A 16,447-nucleotide genomic window follows, 5' to 3' on the forward strand; every position below is an offset into this window, starting at 1 on the left:
CACGCTCAAAATTGCTTAAATCACCTTTCTTTCCCATTCTGACATTCAGTTTGGAGTTCAGGAGATTGTCTTGACCAGGACCACACCCCTAAATACATTGAAGCAACTGCCATGTGATTGGTTGATTAGATAATTGCATTAATGAGAAAATGAACAATGAAAATGTTCCTAATAATCCTTTAGGTGAGTGTATATATATATATATATATATATATATATATATATATATATATATATATATATATATATATAAAATATTTTACTGTAAACTGTGGGGAGAAAAGTTGTATCAAGAATTCATAAACATCCCTACATGTCGTACTGTGTATGGTTATGTATGTGCCAAATAAACTTGAAACTGAAACTAAATCCAACGAGCACATTTAGCCCAGTAGCCAGCATTTATTTGGATGTAATGGAAATGTAATTTGTTTTTGTCAAATATTTTGCTGTAGTCTCCCATTCACTTCAGAAGTTCACTCCACTATAGTTCTACTACCAGCGTGTGGAAACGTTTAGGGTGTGTGCACACTTCTAGTTCAGTTCTCTTGGTCTGGACCAAAAAAGAAAATGATACAAGAGAACCAAGAGAATCGAACTACAATTGCGAATCACAGAATTCTGAGAAACCATTCCGTTTTCGAACGGCGCTTAAACTAATTGGACAAAGAGCATGCGAAATTGGACGTGAGTCTATATCTCTGTAAAGCTTTAGCTTATTCATACCAAACTTATTATTTTTCATAGGCACTATGACTCTAGGGTGCCTGCTCAGTTTCGGAACAGTGCCACCAAGTGGTCGCAAGATATAACTTCTAAGTTTGTCATAAATTCATCAAATTGGTCTCATTAGATTCAGTGGGGTATAATGAATCCATTTATAAAAATGCCAATAGCTATTGACTCCTTTTGCCTACTGTCATGAGACTGGTCTTTATAGATTCCGTGGTTCATGCCGATAACATTGATACAGTTATGTCATGATCGAGCAAACTTCCTGTCCACCATTTGTAAATGTTTTGAAAACCTACTTTTTAAAACTCCTCCTAGACTGTTTGTCCAATTTGCACAATTATTGGTCTGTATCATTTAGAGGCACTCACGACAAAATTATATTCACAGAATTTTGATAAACCATACCGCTTTCGAATGGTGCTTCAACAAATTTTAAGAAGAATGTGCAAACTTTAAGTCGAGGCTGTATCTCCACAACGATTTGAAGTATTGTGACGAAACATGGTATGTGTCATCACCATTAGGCCCTGAGGTTTCCTGCAGCATTATGGCACACTGCCCCTGCAGCATTTTGGCACACTGCCCCCTACTGGTCAGGAGGTATAAAAATGTCTATTTTGGCATATAACTCTTGAACGCTTTCCTGCATGATGACCATCATGTCCAGATACTACCTGAAAAGCTTCAAAACAGAACCACATACTGGACAAAAAAAGAAGTAGCTATTTTTGTTATTTTTTAAATATTTTTTTTTAGGATTCAAAGTTTATATTTTCTAACTCCTCATACTCCATCAGACTCTAACCAAAAACGTGTCATAAAGCTTCTTTTGCTGCTCATGGTGCCGGTAGGCTTGATCCTGGTATCCCTGCTTGCAGATATATTTTTATATAGATCCCTTCCAGGTATTTTTTTTACCAAGGAAAGAGGAAAGAGGCACTTTTTCCTGCCAAGAGACTTAAACTACTTGAAGTGGATTTCTAATTGTTGCCAAAGCAGTGTGAAAAAACTCCAAACAAGTCAGAGCAAATAGTCCATATGCAAGCAGGGTTGGGCTGTAGGACAGCTTATCTAGATGAGAGCACAACATATGAAGAGGTAATAACATGCAATTAGTTATTTACTAAATACTTATTTGAAACAAAGATAAAAGGTACCGTAAATTTTAAATAGTAGCTATATGAAAAATTATTATAAATGCCCGGGGTTTGTGATGTTTTTTCGTAAGGTTTTGTGATGTTTTGCTGTTTTCTGTTTTATAAAAATGTGTATGTTTGTGAGGTCGAAGCTACTTAAATTGCCCTTTAAAGGGACAAATACAGATTTACTACTACTACTACTACTATTTAGGCTAGCTGTCAAGAAAACAAGAATCCATATACTGTATTCTGATATGCTATGAAGTTCATTAAAAACAATCCCGTAAATTAATTGTGGGCAATTATCTCAAATAGGTTTGGTGTAGAACCAAAGATACAGTGAAGTTAAATGGACAAAACGTCTTGGTTACTGTCGTAACCTCCATTCCCTGATGGAGGGAACGAGATGTTGTGTTGATGTATTGACACTAGGGGGTCGCTCTTGAGAGCCCCGAAACACCTTAATCTTTGAGAAAAGACCAATGGAAATTGGCGAGTGGAATTTGCATGCCACTCCCCTGAACATACGGGTATTAAAGGAGAAGGAATGCCCATTCTCATTGAGGTTTTGTGCCGAGGAGCCAAGACTTCGAGATTTCAGCGGCTAGTACAGCATTCTGGCAAGAGGGACACAACATCTCGTTCCCTCCATCAGGGAACGGAGGTTACGACATTAACCGAGATGTTCCCCTTCTGTCACTCACTCGATATTTTGTCGATGTAGTGACACTAGGGGTCCCTATAGAAAAACGCCACAACAGCTGAACCATGTTAAGTTAACTGCCAACGCAGGTGGAAGAAAGCTGCTGCGTGCATAATAGTAGGTGCATCAGACTGCATGTAACCTCCCTCAATGCCCCAAAAGACCTCATGTTGCTCCCCACATCCTTGAGGGGGGGGAAGCGACATAACTAACATGGGAGCAGGTCGTGCCAGCCGCAGCCTTTTCTCTCTATGTTTTCTCTCTACAGACTATTAGATTTGGCTGGGGCAATCTAACGCTATTATATGGATCGGGGAAGATGTTCTTTTCCTTTCCTATTCTTTTAGGGAGAAAAGACCCTGCGGAGACCACATTCTGCCCAAAAGGGAGGTCAACATGTGGCAATAAAACACATGGGATCACCAGCCGCACATGGAGGAGGCACTATGGTAGGTCCTGCCTTGAAGGGGAGGAGCTCTAAAAACACAGCGACCGGGGGCAGAGAGAGCTCTGCCCTAGGGGGACACGGGTCTGACAACAGGGAGACCGTACCGCGGAAAGAACATCACAAGGGGTTACCGGAGTAATCTGCACCAGGGGAGCACCTATCACATTACAAGGCATATTAGTACCTGTAGTGGGACTGGCTGCGAACTCCTCTGCTGAATTTGTGACCCACAGGGTTAGAGAGGAAGGACATCCAGGGTCCACGACTTTGTGAACTCGACTTGTGGTAAAAGCGAAGGTTTTCGACTCAGGGGAGGGGAAAGGAGCTATAAACAACAATACACCTGGCCAGCTGTTCCATATAACCAAACTCTACCTGTTCGTACCTGAAAGAACACAGGACAAAACTGGCTCAATCCGGAGATTGTAAAATCTTGCAAAGGTATTGGGTGTTGCCCAGCCCGCTGCTCTGCAGTTGACTGCTAGAGAGGTGCCATTGGCCAGTGCCCATGAGGATGCCACACTCCTTGTAGAGTGTGCTCGAACCCGCAAGGGGGTGGGCACGGCCTGGGTCTGGTAGGCCAATGTGATGGTGTCCACGATCCAGTGGGCAAGCCTCTGTTTGGAGACAGCGTTCCCTTTACGCTGCACACCAAAGCAGACAAAGAGCTGCTCAGAGTGTCTAAAGCTCGGAGTACGATCCTAGTAGATGCGCAAAGCACGCACCGGACACAGTAATGACAAGGCTGGGTCTGCCTCCTCCTAGGGCAGAGCTTGCAGGCTCACCACATGATCCTTAAAAGCGGGAGTGGGAACCTTGGGCACATAGCCCGGTTGGGTTTCAGGATCAAAACCAGGCATGTTTCGCTGACAGAGAACACTTGCAGGTCCCCAACCCTCTTGATGGAAGTGTGTGCGGTCTTTAATGAGACAGCCTTTAACTAGACTGACACTAGGGGCTCGAACGGGGCTCTTCGAAGTCCCAACAGGACCACGGAGAGGTCGCATGAGAGAAAGAGGCGGATTCAGCCTCTCAGGAACCTGATGATCAGGTCATAGAAGGAGCCCTGGACTGAGTGAACGTGTTTACCACTGTGGGCTTTAGACCACTTAAGTCTTCCACGTCCCGTCCAGGGACTTGACGTGGAGGTTCCAGAGGTCTGGGCGTGGGTGCAAGATGGTGCCCCGTCCTTGAGAAATAAGGTCCCACAGGGGAATTTTCCAGGGAGGTGCTGTCACTAGGAGCGTGAGGTCCGAGAACCAAGTCTGGGTGGGCCAATACAGCGCCACATGGGTGACTTGTTCCTTGTCCTCCCTGACCTCGCACAGGGTCTGTGCAAGTAGGCTCACTGGGGGAACGTGTATTTGCGCAGCCCCTGGGGCTCCCGTCATTGCATACCAGAGCGGGCAGTGGGTGGATTCCCAAGAAGGGCTACCTGTGCTTTGCCGAATTGACTCTAAATCAGCTGGACCACCTGGGGGTGGAGTCTCCACTCTCCACTGAGCGTCGCCTGCTGCGACAGCACGCTCACTGTGGTGTTGAGGCTGCCCTGGATGTGAGTGGCCTGCAGAGACCTCAGCCGCTGCTGACTCCAGAGGAGATGGCGGGCGAGTTGCGACATGCGAGGAGAACGTACGCCACCTTGGCGATTTATATACGCTACAGTCGCTGTGTTATTGGACCGAAACAACACATGCTTGCCCCGGATCAACGGCAATAGCCTCCGCAGGTCGAGCAGTACAGCCAGCAACTCCAGCAACTCTAGGCAGTTGATGTGCCAACACAGCCATGGTCCTGTCCAGGAACCAGCGGCTGCGTGCCCATTGCACACGGCGCCCCAGCCCGACTTGGATGCGTTACTTTTTTTTTTTTTTACTTTTTTGGTTTGTTTTCTTAGATAAATATTTAAAACTCCTTGTGTACATTTACTTTAACAGCTATACTGCAAAAGAAAAAAATGTTATCTGAGAATTTTTAAATTTTATATTTTAAAATATTGAAAAAACCCTTAAGATCCATTTACCTGAGAAGGAACATATAAGATATTTAAACTTGCTTTTAGAGCAAATATCTTGAATATGAGTATATTTTTTCTTTAATGCACTGTATGAACAAGTGAAAAAATTTACTTATATTTAAGATACATTCTCTTAAAGCAAGTCTAAATATCTTATATGCTGCTTTTCAAGTAAATGTATCTTGTTTTAAGGATTATAATGTTAAATGGACAACAAAACAAAAACACTTGATAACAAAATTATTTTTTACAATTACATTTTTGATTAATTAAACAATAGAAATCCAAGTAGTTTCCCCCTTATAATTCAATGATTGCCATTTAGAGGTATTTTTAAAAGATGAATTTGTTCTCTTTATTGTTAGTATGCACGTTTAATACAACCTTTTAAGTCGGCACAAGCTGAATAGTCCGTTAAGTGATAATGATTAATCGTTGCAATGATCACCCAAATAGTCGAATAATTCTTTTACTTTTACTGGAAATGGTGCCTTTTGGGCGCAGACATCCTGGTGCCAGCCTTACAATAGACAATATGTGTGTTAAAACATTTTATTTTTCTCAGTTCACTAGCTTAAATTTAATGTCTGCAATATTGGTTAGATGTAGAGCATGCAACACAATAAACGTGTATCATTAACAGCTGGAATTTCACCTGTACATTCTTGTAGCAGAAGAGTTAATCATTGATAAGACAATGCAAAAAGTGGCTTTAGAATACAATGTATTGTTTACTACCATATTATTATTGATCATAAGTCAATCATTGGCACACAGTTCACAGCAATCCATTTCACAAGTGAATTTGCTCATACAGCTGAAGTTTCACTTACTGCCCTCTGGAGTAAACAGGTGGTACTACAAGCTTGCATTTCTCAGGAATCTTCCTTATGGTCCGAGTACATAGAGATTAATTGCTTAAATGTTTTTTTATCGCGTTATTTTAATTAAATTAATCGCCCTGAATTAATGCGTTAAATCGACAGCACTACTATTAACCATAAGCAAGTCTAGAATTGATAAGTAAAAATAAGCCGTTTGGTTACGTATGTAACCTCCGTTCCCCGAGGGAGGGAACGACACGTTGTGTCGGAGAAGCGACACTAGGGGTCTCTCTTGAGTGCCGATATTCATCTCTGATCTTATTGAAAAGGGCCAATGTGAGTTGGCAGTCAGTATTTGCATACCCCGCCCCCGGACATACGGGTATTTAAGCGGGCCAAATACGAGAGTTCATTCAGGATTTTTCTGAGGAGCCGGAAATGGTCCGGCCACAACAGTGGCTCGGTTCAGTGACATGGCGGAGGAAAGACACAACGTGTCGTTCCCTCCCTCGGGGAACGGAGGTTACATACGTAACCAAACGTTCCCCTTCTGTCGCTCTCTCCACGTTGTGTCGGAGAAGCGACACTAGGGGACCCATTCCAATCTTGCCATGTGCTGAACCGTGTACGTGAACCGCAGACACAGAGGTGGGCAGGGATCCCATCCAGTGCCACGCATCGTCTGTCCCTGCTGCACGTACCCTTCCCCAATGCCCCATAAGAACATCGGGATCTTTCTAGTTACCCTGAGAGGGGAACAAGGTGATGTTTGCCAACATGGGAACGGGCCAGCCTGGCTGGGCCTCTTTTCTCTCTATGTTTCTCGCATAGAGCAATCACGGCCGGGGCCCTTACACGCATATAGGGAAGGGGGTCTTACCCAGACCCTGCGGAGACCACGCCTGCCCTTTTTCTTGGGGAGGAAAAGTGGTAGACACATCACACGGCCGTCTTAGGGCTCGTGTGGAAAGTATGGTGCGGTGGTAGATCCAGCCTTGAAAGGGGGGAGTTGCTACAGCACGGCGACCGAGGCAGCTGTAACTGCCTAAGGGAGACACGGGGGTCCGCTCGTAAGGGGACAGGACCGTGGAATTACACACAGGGGGCGTCCGAGCAGGAGCCCTTCTTTTACCTGTGGAGCACCTATACCAGTACAGGGTAGCCATCAGGGTACCCGCAGTGGCTTGGGTCGGCGAGTTCCTCCGCTGAACCGCGGACCCGGAGGGCTAGGGAGGAATCAACCAGGGGCCCGACTCGGAGTGGGGCGCTTCCTGGGAAGAAGGCGCACTACTTAACCTTGACGTCAGGAAAAGGGCGCTGGGCGCAAGCGATCCACCCGGCCGGTCGGTCTACGTGTTACCGAGTTCTACGGGCTCGGACCTGAGAAAACACGAGACGCCACCGACTCAACGCGGAGGTTGTAAAACCTCGCGAAGGTGTTGGGTGTTGCCCAACCCGCGGCTCTACAGATGTCTGCTAGGGAGGTGCCTTTGGCCAGTGCCCACGAGGACGCAACACCCCTTGTTGAGTGAGCTCGGACCCGTAAGGGTAGGGGCACGGCCTGGGTGTGATAAGCCAGTGTAATGGCGTCGACAACCCAGTGGGCGAGCCTCTGTTTGGAGACGGCATTCCCTTTCTGCCGTCCCCCAAAGCAGACAAAGAGCTGCTCAGAGCATCTGGTGCTCTGTGTGCGGTCCAGGTAAATGCGCAGGGCGCGCACTGGACACAGCAACGAAAGGGCTGGGTCTGCCTCCTCCCGGGGCAGCGCTTGCAGGTTCACTACCTGATCTCGGAATGGTGTGGTAGGAACCTTGGGCACATAGCCTGGTCGCGGTCTTAGGATCACAGACGTATCTGCCGGACCGAACTCCAGGCAAGTGTCGCTGACAGAGAACGCTTGCAGGTCCCCGACCCTCTTGATGGAGGCGAGCGCGATCAGCAGGGTCGTCTTAAGAGAGAGAGCCCTGAGTCCAACTGATTCAAGCGGCTCGAAGGGAGGTCTCCGGAGTCCTGCCAGGACTACCGAGAGATCCCAGGAGGGAACTAGGCCTGGCCGGGAGGGATTCAACCTCCGGGCGCCTCTCAGGAACCTGAGGATCAGGTCGTGCTTACCCAGGGATTTGCCGTCTACAGGATCGTGGTGGGCGGCGATAGCGGCAACATACACCTTGAGGGTGGACGGGGACAGCCTCCTGTCCAGCCTCTCCTGTAGGAACAGAAGCACTGGCCCAATCGCGCATCTCTGCGGGTCTTCGGCTCGGGAAGAACACCAATCTGCGAACAAGCGCCACTTTAGGGCGTAAAGGTGCCTGGTAGAGGGGGCTCTGGCTTGGTTGATTGTATTCACAACGGTCGCCGGTAAGCCGGCTAGCTCTTCCGCGTCCCGTCCAGGGACCAGACGTGGAGGTTCCAGAGGTCTGGGCGCGGGTGCCAGAGCGTGCCCCGTCCCTGAGAGAGGAGGTCCTTCCTCAGGGAATTCGCCAGGGAGGAGCTGTCGCGAGGAGCCTGAGTTCCGAGAACCAAGTCCGAGTGGGCCAGTAGGGGGCCACCAACGTGACTTGCTCCTCGTCCTCCCTGACCTTGCACAGCACCGGTGCAAGAAGGCTCACTGGGGGAAATGCGTACTTGCGCAGCCCCGAGGGCCAGCTGTGTGCCAGCGCGTCTGTCCCGAGGGGAGCCTCTGTTAGGGCGTACCAGAGCGGGCAGTGGGAGGTTTCCTGGGCAGCGAACAGGTCTACCTGGGCTTTGCCAAACCGTTCCCAAATCAGCTGGACCGACTGGGGGTGAAGCCTCCACTCCCGCCGGGCAGGCGTTGTCGTGATAGCGCGTCCGCTACGACGTTCAGCTTGCCGGGATGTGAGTGGCGCGCAGCGACTTGAGTCGCTGCTGGCTCCATAGGAGGAGACGGCGGGCGAGTAGTGACATGTGGTGGGAGCGTACGCCGCCTTGGCGATTTATGTACGCCACCACCGCGGTGCTGTCCGATCTCACGAGGACGTGTTTGTCCCGAACTAACGGGAGGAACTTCCTGAGAGCAAGAAGGACGGTCAGCAACTCCAGGCAGTTGATGTGCCAATGCAGTGGGGCCCCTTTCCAACGGCCCGCCGCTGCGTGCCCGCTGCACACGGCACCCCACCCGGACGGTTGTGACCAGAACGCGTCGGGACACCTGCTGCAGGGGCACTCCTGCCCGTAAAAAGCAGAGGTCTGTCCAGGGTCGGAGTGTATTGAGGCAGGCGGGGGTGATCCTTACCCGATGCGTGCCGTGGTGCCATGCTCGTCTCGGGACTCGAGTCTGGAGCCAGTGCTGGAGTGGTCTCATATGCATCAACCCCAGCGGCGCGACCGCCGCGGAGGACGCCATATGCCCCAGGAGCCTCTGGAAAAGTTTTAGAGGGACCATTGTGCCTGGCTTGAAGGAAGCGAGATGGTCCCTTACGCACACCGTGAGAACATAGATCATACCCTAAGCTAACTTTTCCCACTCACTGTTTTTACTCTCTGTGTTATAAAGTTTTCTGTAACTGTTTTCTGGAGAGAGAAAACACTCCAAATGATTTAGTTTTTTCAGTCAGGGACCTTTTGTTATGGATTTTGATATAATCAGTGAATCAGTCCTGAAGAAAGGTCTCATTCACACAACCAATCAGGTGAGAAGCTGTGCTATCTTCTGTTTCCATTTCGACTGAATGAATGTTGTGTTTTGTTTTATGATTGTTGATGTGTTTCTGAAATGTTATTTTGTCTTTGGATTTGCGACTGTGTTTTTAGATTTGTTGTTTGATTTGCACTTCACGGCCACTGTAATGTGTTCTTGAATTGAAGTTTGATACTTTACTCCATATCTTGATTTGAGACATCAAGTTATTTTTCAGACAATGTTATAGTACAGTCATCACAAATACAGCACAGGGAAAAAAAAGGATATTACTAATCAGTAGCACAAAGATTTTAGTTTTAAACGTTATTTTACGTTACGTTATTATATGTTTATGCTAACAACATTTTAATGAATGCCACCTCATTAAAAGTTACGCTTAGATATTGTCCAATAAATTCCAATAAAACCTGTTACTGAATCTTACAAATAAAACAGTTAATAAACTCACCGGAGCACCATCGTTTATATTTCTGTGACGTTTTATGGCGGTTTAACCAACTTATGGTGCATTTCCGCCACCAACTGGATAGAGTGTGAAGTATCAAACTTATGGGAAAATAATAAGAAACAGAGAGAGTTCCATTTACAAAAAGCTTCACTAGGGTGCTGTGCTGAGAAAAGCGCTTTGGTAACAATCCTGCATGTGAATATGTGTGTAACACGTCAGTGAGCATTGGCCGGAATTTATAGCCTCGGCTGGTGAGATCATTGGATGCACCTGTGACCAGACTATAAATAGACGCGTCACCAGCGTGTTGTCACATCAATTTTTTTTCAGAGCCCATTCTGTGTGTGTGTCTCACAAGCCTGTCACAAACTTTCTTCCCTTTGTTAGGAGTTAGAAATTGTTAGGCAGTGCGCAGAACTTTCTTTTCTTCTCTCTTTGCCCTGAAAAAAAGAATATATATATATATATAAAAAATAATAAAAAAAGAAGGTGCCTTTCGCGACCCTACATCAGGTCACTCTCTAAGCCTTCTGCTCCCTGCCGTTTGCAACACCGGGGCAGCAAGGACTTCACAGACTGTGTCCATTAGAGTTATTTCCACCGCACTAGCCAGTGACATAAGTCAGGGCATCTATTCATTTGCTGTGGGAGCCGCAACCGGGGGGCGGCCACCTCCAAGCAGACTATGTCGCATTGGGTGAGGGATGTTATTGCCCTGGCCCACGAGGCGTGCGGTCAAGCTTCGCCAGTAGGTATCAGGGCTCACTCCACCAGAAGGGTCGCCTCCTCTAAAGCCTTGGCTAGAGGGGACCCTCTGCAGCAGGTTTGTGATGTGGCAGGCTGGTCCTCTCCGCACACATTCATCAGATTTTATAGTTTGGATGTTCATGCTACTCCGGGCTCTTACGTCCTTGAGTCGACATCTCAAGCTCATGTCTGAGACCTCTCACGCTCTTGTGAGCACACTTCACAACCGTAGGGGTCCGGATAGCCTCAGTGCGGCGGCGTGGGTATTCTCGTTCCCAAAGCGCTTTTCTCAGCGCAGCATCCTAGTGAAGCTTTTTGTAAAGGGAACGTCTCGGGTTACGTAGTGTATCCCTTGTTCCCTGAAAAAAGCAAAACGAGATGCTGCGCTTCTTTGTCGCACTGGGATGTCCCAGGACTGCTCTTCAGAAAAAAAAAATATCTGACGACACGCTGGTGGCGCGTCCATTTATGTTTATTGACGTGTTACACACATATTCAAAGCTTGTCACAATTTAGGATTGTTCCCAAAGCGCTTTTCTCAGCGCAGCATCTCGTTCCGCTTTTTTCAGGGAACAAGGGTTACACTACGTAACCCGAGATGATTTATTACTTGTATTTCTTTCAGATATCCTAATACCATATGAAAAATTATTTCATCCTTATCAAGCAATCTTTTCATTGAGATTTGTATCACATTTATCTTGTATATCCAACTTCTCAACAAATCTTAATCTTTCATTATTATGAGCTCTACATTCAACTAGAATGTGTTCAACAGTTTCTGGATGACTTTACACATCTGTCATTCTCACATTTAACTATTTTAAATAGAGACTGATTTAATTGTGTAGTTATACTAGTATCTTCTCTTCTATTACCACAGCTGTTTCTTTCAACTCCCACCTTCATTTGTATAAATGCCTCCCTTTTCCTTCCATATCCCATTGTGTTTGCCATATCACATTAACAGCATTTCTTACTTGCCCTTTTACTGCCATTTTACTCAGAGGAACTTTGGGATCTATATTTAGATTTTCTAAGGCCTCCTTATCTATCTTGTCCACCTCCTCATTTCCTCTCACCTCTACATGAGCAGGAACCCAAATTAACACTATTTTACATCTGTACAATAACAGTATTTTACACAAAATATCCTGCCTAGCTTTTGATTTTCCACTTTCCATACTTTTTTCAGTAATATTGCAATTATTTCTGTTGATTAATCTGATAAATGATCTGGTGTTATCGTTTGGGTTTGTTGTGGTTCCTGTGATTTCAAGCATTGGCGTCACGTGACCAATGGAGCATAACTTGGCTGGATGTTGTTTGTTCGATTTCATCCAGAATCTTTGTTTATTCTTGATGTCCCGGATGTTTCATCTGACATATTTAACACTGAATTTTTGCATCTGAATTTGGTCAATTGAATTTGAGCAACTTGAATATAATTTATTTTAATTTTTAAACTTGAAATTTTTATTCTGAATTTGTGAACACTGAAAAATAAATGTGAAAATTAGTTACTGAAATTTTGAAGAGTTAAATTCAGAAGGAAAACATTCACATACATAGTTTCAATGCTAAAAAAGAAAGTGCTAGAAGTTCAATGGCTTTAAATGTCAAATTTTCTAAATGTGCTTCCATATCCCTCATCACATTTTTCTTTTTAAACTGAATTTTAATACTGAACAACCTCCTGTTCTTATTTCATTTTACACAAATGATGTTGCTCCATCAATTTTCAATAAAAAAAATGTATACCGTAATTTCCGGACTATAAGCCGCAACTTTTTTCCCACGCTTTGAACCTCACGGCTTATACAATGACGCGGCTAATATATGGATTTTTCCCGCTTTCAAATTTTATAAAAAAAACAAAAAAAAAACATTCTGTGACGTGCTCAGTTTTTTGGCGGCGTGAAGCTTTAATTAGACCAATGAAATTGCCGAAGGGGTTAAGGTCAAACAACTTTTTTTGTTTACTGTTTAGATTAAATCGAGCGCGCTCAAACTTCCCATCATTCTGATTACGGTAGTAATGTTGTCACCCTCACCATGGCAAAGACATGGAGAAACGCATTTGATGCAGCTTTCAAGTTGAAGGCGATTGACCTGGCTGTTGGAAAAGGAAATAGAGCTGCTGCACGGGAGTTTGGTCTTAATGAGTCGATGATATGATGTTGGAAACAGCAGCGTGAGGAATTGACTCTAAACTAAAGCTGAGGCTATTCTGAGGCTATTCAACTCCGACACCGAAGGAGATGACTTCAGTGGTTTCAGTGCACAGGACGAGGAAGATAGTGACCAATGACTTTCTTGGTAGGCTACTGTTTACTGCAAATGTTTTATTACAAGCCGTGTGTGGCAGCGGGCCACACCGTGTTTCGTTAAAGCCTGTGTAAAGTTTATTTGTTTCAATGTACCGGTAGGCACCTGCGGCTTATAGACAGGTGCGGCTTATTTATGTTCAAAATCATATATTTTTTTTAAATCAGTGGGTGTGGCTTATATTCAGGTGCACTCAATAGTCCGAAATTACGGTATACATATATATATATATATATATATATATATAAAAAAATTTTCCTTGAAAAATCTACATTTCCTTAAGGGGTGCCTTTAGCCCCGTTGTACTCTATGTACCACTGGACAAGGTTTAATTGTAATAGATGTACAGACAAGAGGCACACACACCAGCACATGAAAGCATTCTGACCAAAGCTTCTTCTACAGATTACTGAGGTGGAGCTCAAGTCCAGGTGTGGCCAACCGCAGATTTTGTCACGTGATTCTCTCTTTTATCAAAGTAAAACTAAACAAGCTCAAACGCTTCCGGTTTCTCTCCTTCCGTGAATACAGACATAATGCGCCACAGGAGAAACTCTGAGTAAAGGAACGCTGAATATTACAGAAACACGGCATCAACACTTCCAGGTGAGTAAAAAGTCTTGTTTATTCTGGAGTATTGATAAAGAAATCTGTAACTTGAAAGAAATGTGGCTGTAATGGCTGAAAGCGCAGACAGAAGTCTGAACTCCAGTGAACATGTTACAACATGTTGATGCAGTTTAAACCTGTTCCTCCAGATTTAGTGTTTGCTACACTGTACACGAGATATCTTTGGCTCAGTAATAATGACAGTCGATCTTTGGCATGTTACAGTATGATAGCACAGGCTTTGAGCAGCAAGGCTAACTGAATTATATTATTTCATTATGGAATATAATAGAACGAGTTATTAGTAATTATATGATGTACCAATGAATTAATCCAATTATTGCTATTAATCCCACACATCAATATTTGCCATAATAGGCACCAAATAAAGACAATTCAACGTATAATAATCAAACTAATAATAAATATAATATATTTATAATAACTATAATTTTTCAGAGACATTACATTGTTGTGGCAGACGAGTAAATCATTAATTAACACTGTTCCTTTTTAAGGAAAGAATATATTTGTAAGGGTTTATGTTGTGATAATGACCAGCTGACTGTACATTACCCATAAACCTGTTCAGCTTTTATGATAAAACACACTGTAAGCTGTTATATCTGTGACAGACCAAGACACTGTAAATAGCAAAAGGGGAAAAAAATCATACTCAAAATACTGAACATGAAGTAACAACAATAAAAGCAATATACTCACACTAGATCCATTCACAGGGAAAATGCGGAGGAGCAGCAGAGAGCTTGTACCTCCACTAAGTGAGTATTGAATAATTATTCTATCTATCATTCATCAAATTCATTCTGTCTGTGTGTTTGTCCATCTATATTTACTGTCTATGTTACTTTACAGTGTCAGATGTATTGAATATTGTGCTGATGGGTAAGACTGGAGCAGGAAAGAGTGCTTCAGGAAACACAATTCTGGGCAGAGATCAGTTTATAGTGAATTTGTCTCCTTCAGCTGTGACCAGGATCTGTAAGGAAGCACGTACAGAAATAGATGGTCAAAACATCAGTGTGATCGACACAATAGGACTCTCTGATAAATCAATAAAGACATCTGATTCACAACGTAAAATACAGCAGATATTTGATTGTACAGATTGTGGTATTGATGTGTTTCTGCTGGTGATCAAATTGAATAAACTAATCACGGAGGAGGACATGAACATTGTGAAATGGATCGAAGAGAACTTTGGAGAAAAGGCCTCAGAACACACATTAGTGCTCTTTACTCATGGAGATGAATTACAGGAGCCAATTGAGGAATATCTGAGTCAACACAAATCACTGAAGTCAGTAATGAAACAGTGTTTTGGAAGATATCATGTTTTTAATAATAAAGATGAAGATCGCTCTCAAGTCACTGAACTTCTGAAAAAGATTGAGTCACTGAAGATGATGAATGGAAGCGATAGATACACTAAACAGGACTATAAGAACACTCAAGATAAAATCCTACATGAAAAACTTGTTTCAAGAGCAGCAGCAGCAGGAGCAGTTGTGGCAGCAGTTGGTGTAGGAATGTTTATTTTCAAGAAAATGTAGAAATTCTAAAAAAGCTAATAATAATAAAAATGACTGAACTACCCAAAGTAATACATCATGTTACATCAGGGAAACTGGGGCTAGTTGTCACAAGTTGTCTCTGGAGTAGGTACTCTAGATTTTGAGTCAAAAACTCTTGCAGCAGTTTTGTATGTTGTTTCAAACACTTAGTTCTCAATATATCATATCAAATATTAGTATGTATCATAAGTATGTATCATTCACAGTCAAATTTCAATATGATCATATTTTGAGCTGTTAGGTGAACAAGTGAACACAATAAAATCACTGGTTTAAATGCAGACAAGTTTTTTTTTTCATGTATTTTTCATGTATGCTAGTTTGGGGCAAGTTGTCACATAATGTTTTTAATTTCATACAATTTACTAATTACAATATTTGATACTTGATTAAAGTTAAAGTTTGTAATTTCACAGACTCAAGCGCCACCGAACGGAATTGCAACAATAAACAATGTTTTCAAAACAGCTGTCTGAATTTGCCCCTCCTCTGCCATTGATCAGTCAATGAGATAGTCCCGCCCCCAACTAATCCCATTGGCTGAGTCATTGTTATTGTGTCTGTAAAACAAACAGAAGAATCTTTACAGGACTCAGTGTTTACAGTTTTGATTTACATTTTGCTACAAAAGTGTTACATTTTTTGCCAACCCCAACACAAAGCATGAACACAAGAGATACTGTATGAAGCATGTGTAACGGTGGTCAGCTGATAGATAGCTGTGCAATCTGTATAAACCCCACTGTCCTGACCTCAAGAGGTGCACTAGTGACTGACACTAGAGGTTGTACCCTTTAGCCTTCTTGCTAGCGCACCTTTAGCCTCCCAAGACTGAGACAATGGGGTGTGGGTAGATCAAATTGTGCTGCATTACCTCTGCTGAGTTCATTTTGATCATTACAATAGAGAAACACATCAGCTATAATTTTAATGTATAAAAATTAAATATACAGGAGACTTCACATCTGTTAGTTTATAGTTTGTAAATTCTGCTTTACTCTGTAGATTTTATTCAAATAAAAGTTTCACATGGGTCAGAAATGTCCAGTTGTTATTAACTGTAACTTATCGTACATAGTGTCATGTAGTCGCTCTGTTTCATTCGTCAGGTGTCACAAAGATTCAACAATGTGCTCAAGTTCAGGTTGTAAAGGGATTGTTGCAGTGTTTCATATTATTCCAGGTTATTCTGC

At 43.7% G+C, this 16,447-nt stretch overlaps 1 protein-coding gene across 1 annotated transcript; it reads left to right on the forward strand.

Moving 5' to 3' along the window:
- The first annotated feature begins 13,536 nt into the window (after positions 1–13,536).
- LOC127651166 (GTPase IMAP family member 9-like) lies at positions 13,537–16,245 on the forward strand. Its single transcript, XM_052136874.1, has 3 exons — positions 13,537–13,656; positions 14,400–14,441; positions 14,536–16,245. Exons 2-3 carry the CDS (start codon positions 14,405–14,407, stop codon positions 15,231–15,233), a joined length of 735 nt encoding a protein of 244 aa, XP_051992834.1. The 5' UTR covers positions 13,537–13,656; positions 14,400–14,404; the 3' UTR covers positions 15,234–16,245.
- Positions 16,246–16,447: the final 202 nt, after the last annotated feature.

The sequence above is a fragment of the Xyrauchen texanus genome, chromosome 11 (assembly GCF_025860055.1).
Source record: "Xyrauchen texanus isolate HMW12.3.18 chromosome 11, RBS_HiC_50CHRs, whole genome shotgun sequence".
In the NCBI taxonomy this organism is placed as follows: Eukaryota; Metazoa; Chordata; class Actinopteri; order Cypriniformes; family Catostomidae; genus Xyrauchen; species Xyrauchen texanus.